At 38.3% G+C, this 7,291-nt stretch overlaps 1 protein-coding gene across 2 annotated transcripts in view; it reads left to right on the forward strand.

Annotated features, from left to right (window-relative positions):
- ATRNL1 (attractin like 1) overlaps positions 1-7,291 on the forward strand; it is a 1,264,546-nt gene that overhangs the window by 995,760 nt on the left and 261,495 nt on the right. The window contains exon 27 of one of the 2 annotated variants that reach the window (XM_019502883.1): positions 3,644-3,751. The exons of the other annotated variant lie outside the window; for it this stretch is intronic. Coding sequence (XP_019358428.1) covers positions 3,644-3,751 — 108 coding nt within the window. The remainder of the gene's footprint in view (positions 1-3,643; positions 3,752-7,291) is intronic. 2 annotated transcript variants of the gene reach the window in all.

Genomic DNA, 7,291 nt, shown 5'->3' on the forward strand with positions numbered 1-7,291 from the left:
GGGTGTGTAACTGATGGATTGCCTTGTTTTATGGTCAGCTGGCTGGTCAGTTGACTGACTTCCTATAAGGCTTTCTCCTTAAGGTTTCGTCGTTCATACCCAGGCCGGCACCAGTCTTTGTGAAACTCAGCTGCAGTTGTAAAAAATCTGTCCATCACTTCCCAATTCTACATTGAGCAGTTCATACAGGATACTGGCACATCACAGAGATTCCTAGGAGCATGTGGTTTATTGAGGAGATGCTGGGTGACATATCAGTTCCTAGGACAGAAATGGCTATGGCCTGAATATCTTAAGTTAGAAAGGAGAAGTGTCTAGATGGTAATTACAAAGGACTTGGAGATGTATAATGAGTGAGAGAAGATATGACAGGCTACAAAGGAGTAAGATATTCCTAATACAGTTTCCCTGCCACCAGCCATACCCTTCCTCTAGAACATGTTGTTGATGCCAACTTCCTTTAAACAGCCAAAAGTAAAGCTCTTCTGCAGTTAGTTGTTTCAGATGTCAAAATGCCCCTTCCCAACTTCCTATGATAAATGGCCTCTTCTTGGTTTTCTTCCTATGAGCTGTCAAACACTGAGAAACCAGACAAGCATCTTCCCATTTCAACCCATTTGACTCATTCCTATGGTTCCTAGAACACCTGCCCTGCCCTCGCCCCCAGCTCCTACCCCAGATGGCCAACTAAAATTCATAGGCATCAGCCACCGCAAGCCACTAAATCCATCTACTCGGCTTTGAACAAGTGCTTTCTCCATGATGCTAAACACTCCCTCCCATAGCCTGTTGCGTGTTATGTATCTGTCATCTAGGGACTAGATCACACTACTTCATCAGTTTGCCATCCTCAGGCTAGAAGCACCCATCAGCTCTGACTATGTCCTGCCAAGGCTGGGAGTGGCCACGTATTCAATTTAAGGTGGGATGGGAACCAGCCACAAAGTTATTACACACATTTTGTGTAGTGGCTTATTTCCTGTTTTATGGTACCATTGATTGTTTGAACGTGCGGCTGGGTTCCTACTTGAGACATGATTAACTGGTTAAATATGTCTCACGTGTAACGTCTGCCGGGGCCTGTGTTTCATCTCTCTTGCCTGCTGGCAGTGGAAGTAAGAGAGGGTTTTCCTACTCTTCTCCCTTACCCCGCTGCTTGGAGGAATTCTTTGGGGGTTTCCTACCTTTTTTTTGCCTGTTGATTTATTTAAAGCATGTTGCTCTCAGCTCTGGGAACTGCGTGATTGCTGTGTGCGAGTCCAGAGCCACACCCGAGCAAGCAGTGTGTTGCTCTCCCCATCGCACTCTTCTTTCTCCCTACCTGGCTGCCACACTCAATACATTAATCTCATTCACAAGCCATTCTCTTTAATTGGGATTTTCCTTTGTAAAGCACCTTGGCACATGAACAGTTGCACATGACAGGAGTTTGTGACCTTTTCTATGCACAAAAGTCATTTTATACACTGAAATATCTCACTCCCTTCTACCCCCAGCTGGCTTTTCTCTCCCCTTCTGCACCTTAGTGGGAGCTTTTAAACACTGAATAGGAAGCAGCAGTGTTTTGAATAGAGCATATTTCTTTGATGTGCATGTGCTCAGCTGCCAAACCCCCACTGTATTTCATGGGCAGCTGAACCTTTTAAAATTTTAGGTTTTGTTTAAAAAACTAATTAAGGATCTTTATAATATAGTTCTCAAATGACTTAGAATATCCAGGTTACAAAGACAGCCTTGTGAATAGGATGCATTATTGAACACAGCCTGCTCTAGAAGTAAAGAGAACTGCAATGCTTAAACAAGACACAATGCAAATCTTTAAGTATGCTTTCTGTTAAAAACTGGATTAAACAAATCCTTTAAAAGTCATCTGTGTGGCCTTAAAATGGTTTCTTCTGCCTGTTAAACACTCTTTGCAGCCAATTGCATTTGCTTTGCCGACTGCTGAGTGCCCCATTTGAATGTAAGCATTTGTCAGTGTTTACCCCATTTATCCAATACTACAATTAGTTCCATATGGATGAGGCTGCTTTGTTACCATTTTTCACTATTTTTCTTATAGTATGAAGAAAAGGAGCCAGACATGATGTTTTCAACATACAGTCTCTTAATACTTTTACCAGAGAAAATCACATTGTCTCTATTATGCTAGAGATAAGACTAGTGGTCCTTTTTTTTTTTTGCTGTAAAATTTATAAATATAGGATACAGAACTATAGCAAATCAGTACATGAAAACTTTGTTTTATTTCATTTTTAAAGTATTTGTTTTGTCTTAGTGTTTAGCCATCTGGATATTCAAAAGTGCTTTTATTCCATCTGACTATATACTATGGAGCTTTGCCTACGGGCCTGGATATTATTCAGTGGACATGATAAATGGGAGGCCTAATTTCTACTGTTGGGTGCTGGGCACATTTACACAACCTGGCCATAGGATCTGATAGGATATAGGTTAGATGACAAGTATATTATTTTTATTTTAATATTGATAATGGTGTTTTATGGTTATGAAGAAAATCTTAAAGTAAAAAAAAAAAAGCATGAGGTGTCACAAAATGTACTTGGTGCTTTGTAACAGGCATTAAATCAAGAGCGTTAAATAATAAGCTGCCATCAGGTATTTGCTTGTATATTCTTTATTATCTCAAAGGGAGTTTTATGAACAGTATGTCACAGTGCTGACAGCATTTACATTTAAAAGCCAATACCTAATGTTTTCAGCTTTGCAAGGAAATAGTAGGAAGTAAAACCCCCTGAAAAGAAAATCTAGATTTTTTTTCTAAAAAAAGCATTGTACATCTTTCAGATGCCGTGGCATCTTCAGTTGAAGAAGCTCCGGACTTTAATTGCACAAGTCATCCACTTTAAATATTTAATAATGCTTTTATTAGTTGCATAGAACCAGAGAAGTAAGATTTGTAATATCTAGTGCTGGTCATCATTTTTATTCATCACGGTTTAATGAGCATTATAATTACAGGTTGAGGAAGAAATATAAATTAGCTTTGTGGTTTTGGTTGTGACCTATTTGCACATTGGCATGATTGCAAGGGAGTATATAAGCACAATGAGTATAACTAAAGTCTTCAGTTGTGCTGGCACATGCTCCCCAATACCCAGACATTATTCTTCATATATAAGTAATTGGAGAAGAGATGCTACATAAAATTATAAGTACTGACACTAATAACTCCATCTGGCTTCAGTACAAAAGCATGGGGAATTTGAAGGCCGAATGGACTTGTTCTTGGCAGGTGTTCATTCTATTTCATGCTAAATCAATGAAATTAGACGTCAAGTTACTATCTTCTTCTACTATTTCCCATATTTGCTTTTAGCTTAGACACATTTTTCAGGTGCTTTGCATAAACAACAATGTAAGGAATTTTTAAGAGTACATTTTGTTTCACGTGAGGACAAAAGACAATTGCAGACATCCCATGCCTTCTTCTTTCAGTCCTCAAGTAAATTTAGCTTGTTGATGATGTGGATTAAAGGTTTCTCTCTTTAGCATGAAAGATATGGCTGTGTGCATGCTACCTGTATTGTTACACTGTAATTGACTGCAAAGCAGAACAGACTAATATCTTGTACGTTATTTTCTTAAATGTTTTGTTAAAACATCATTTTTCCCCCATCAGCAACTTATGCGGGAGCGACAGCAGATGGCCAGCCGCCCCTTTGCTTCTGTCGATGTAGCACTGGAAGTAGGAGCTGAGCAAACAGACTTTCTACGAGGGCCATTAGAGGTAGGAACAGTGGTGCTGACAAGGGACCATTGTGATTTGCATATTTATATTGCTAGTCTCATCTGCATCTGCTTCTGAAACCAAGCAGAGTCTGATTACCTGGAGCTGACAAGTCTCAGCTACATATGTTATGCCATTTTCAAGGAGCATAGCTTTAATAGTATGACATGAGCTGGAACAAAAACCACTGGAGAATCTATTAGCCTAGGCTAGAGTGACAGTTGGCTCACCTGACAGCCCCTTCTTGATGGAGAAGAGCCGGAGGAATTTAAAATACAGGTATTAAGGTAGAAGCAAACCTCACGCTTGGTCCTTTGAGTACGCAGTGCCCCCTAGTTAGCATCTACCTTAATTAGCAGAGATTACAATTAAAAAAAATAAAGTTGTGATCCGAATTTCAACGTTGCAGTTGTATTTGTGAGGTTTAAAGAATACGTTCTATAGTGCATGTTTTCGTTTGTGGGTAATGGCTATATTATTGCATCCTTTTATTGTAAGTGCTGTACATTGAACGAGAAATCATAATCTACAAGGTAATGTAATATTCGAACAGTGTAATAATGCGTGAAATGGATTCTGGGAGTTTCACCTGAAAATAGAGAAAGAATTACAAGATGTGGATAATAATGAATATCTAATCTAGGTTCAGCTTTTGGTAGGTCATAAACCTGTTTTTCTTTACCTGTATTTACAGTACTATGTTTACAGTTATTACCTTTTCATATTTACTGTGAAACTTAGAAATGAGGTGGGATAGCTCTGAAATTTTACCAGATCATCCTTTTTTTCATTGCTGCCAGTTCCTCTGATATTCAAAGCTTCTCTCGCTGCCCTTTTCAAACGAAGATTAAAAACAGTCTATCAACACTTTAAGGTTCATGGAGATGTGAACAATGTGAAAAACAGATTTGTGGTAATAGAGAAAGAATCGGCTCTCAAGCAGTTAGCAAATTGAGGTGTTCTATCCTGTTACTAGATAGGAGGCAATGGCAATTGCTCTTGCTGACATAATTTGGATACTTTCATTATATAGTGCATGAAAATTCATTCCCCTTGCCAAGAAGCATCTCTATTTTGTGACCAAACATTGCAGCATTCAATACCCTCACCTTGAAGAGCTTTCTGCTTTCCCCTTATCTCAGAACAGTGGATGCCTCCAGTTACTTTCCTAAAGACGTAGGGTCCCTGTGCTGCAGCTGGAAGTTAATGGACATCGCAGTTTCCGTTATTCTGTTTCAGAGCTTTTTTTTGTGTTCTTTTCTGTAGTGGGGAAAAGGGAAATGGGTGGGAAGTGAGGAGTCCAAGCGTAGGTTGCGTACATGTTGTTTGTTTAATTAGACTTTAGAAGTAAACATCAAAAGTTAATTGCTACATTTTCTTCCGGGCCATCTTTGATTTAGCAACTAATGGAGATCAGAACTGAAATATTTTAATTATATTTTACAGTTTTATTAGCTTTTTCCTCCTACTCTAAGCATTTTCTGGTAATTGTTTTAGTACTCAGTATTGGTAGTGTTTTATTTGATTAACGTATACAGAGAATGGAGATCATTCAAAGTTTTCCTAGCATTACTGTACAATGTAATCTGTGCTAAAACAATGCATTATGTTGCAGATTAAGTGAATATAATGCAGTGCATTGATTGGCCTGTGGTGGCTGCTGTGTTAGAAAGAACCATATTAAAAGTACATTACAGATCTACCTTCATCTTGCAAAGCAAGATAATAAAAGTTACAGCTGCCATGCTGTTCTTAATTCTCATCTTTTTATCAAGCATAAGCAAATTTAGATATCAGTGTGTTTAACTGTGCTGTCATATGTACACACAGAAAGACACAAGAAAAACAGATCAGAAGCCATATTTCTGTTTTGTTGGATTAAGTTAGATTTCCAACATTATTTTTATATTGCTGTGATATGTGATGTCTGCTATGGTCATTTAATTTTATATATATTTTAATAAAAGTGAAAAATATGAAGTAACTCCTTCCCCCAAAATATTCTATCAACACAATGGCATTTGTACTGACATACTAAGAACTCCTATTTTAATGTCATTGTAACAATGAGATGCTTTGTTTTCAATGCCAGCCTACCATCCACTGACAATGTGTGCAATTCACAGGTAGTTTGGACCAGATACAAAGTCAATGACACAGTTACTATTCTTTTATTGACATTATAACAACTCCAACACTTCCAATGACATTATATTGATCCATGGGTCCTTTGGGCACAATGTAATGTCAATGGAACCATTATACACTCTACTGCAGGTCTCTTCCACAGACTGCACGGTAAAAATAATGCTCAGTAATGTTGTTTAGCTTATACATGATGTGATTTCTGCACAACTTATACTGGTTATTCATAGTGATCCAGTACAGTGTCTATATTCATATTTATATAATATGCATCCAGTATGACTTTTCATTGGCTCCAAGCTGATTGTCCAATTACATTTAAAAATACACAAAGCAACGAGTCCATCCAAAGGCTTTATTTTGAAGTTAAGGCATTTTGGGCCAAAATTTTAGCAAAAATGTATCTTCAGATATGAGAATTTAGGTATTGTATTACCAGCTGAAAAGTTTAAGATAAAATACTGGTTTAAATGCTAAAAAGGAAATTTCATGGATATTTGTAATGTTTATTAATTTCAGCTAACTGTAAGTTTGCAATAGCTGAAAACAAAGACCCAAAAAACATGTTTGGTGGAAATGTTCCATTCTCATCCTCCTTGGCTCCTCTGTTACTTTGAATCCATTAATCTTCATTCTTTCCTCTTCATCAATGCAGTTTCATGATACTATCAAGCTTATTCCATGTCCATTCACTCAACAGCCTCCTCTTATCGTCTTCCACCACTCTGGGGATTACTGTGGCTCTTTCCATGGTACGCCTTATTGGTTGGTCATCTCATCCATTCATAGCTCTTCAACTACTTTCTTTCTGCCAGTAATTCACAAATCTGTTTCTCCAACCCTGTCCATTCAGTCTATCATCTTAGTTTGCTTCCCCACCATCTCTTTTTGGATGTCTCATCATCAAGTTACCATAGCCAGAACAAAACTTCTTAACTTTCCTCTTATTCCCCTTAGCTATCAGGTCAACAAAGTAGTGTCCTTTCTAACAGCTGGTTGCACAACTTTGACGTTGTCTTTTGGCAATTTTTTTGTTCCCCACATTCCAGACCATTTCCAAATCCTGCTGGATTCTCAGTGTATTTGAGACCAAACCTTATTTTCTGTCTGAAAAGCTAAATCACTTAGGGCCTCTATATTCTGAGCTCATCTGCAAGAGGGGAAAAAGAGTCCAGGAGAGCTGGCTATATTTTCAGGAGGTAATGTTAAGGACTCAGGAGCAAGCTATCCCAATGAGCTGTAAGAATAGGAAGCATAACAGGAGACCAATCTGGCTAGCCAGAAGTCTCTTCAAGGAGTTGAAACTAAAAGGAATCTTGGAAATATGGTGTCACAGGCTAGGGCCTAGGAGCGGCCGTGATCCCGCTAGCGCCCCCTTGCCATGGCAATTAGGAG

The sequence above is a fragment of the Gavialis gangeticus genome, unplaced genomic scaffold, assembly GCF_001723915.1.
Source record: "Gavialis gangeticus isolate Ggan-Ray unplaced genomic scaffold, GavGan_comp1, whole genome shotgun sequence".
In the NCBI taxonomy this organism is placed as follows: domain Eukaryota; kingdom Metazoa; phylum Chordata; order Crocodylia; family Gavialidae; genus Gavialis; species Gavialis gangeticus.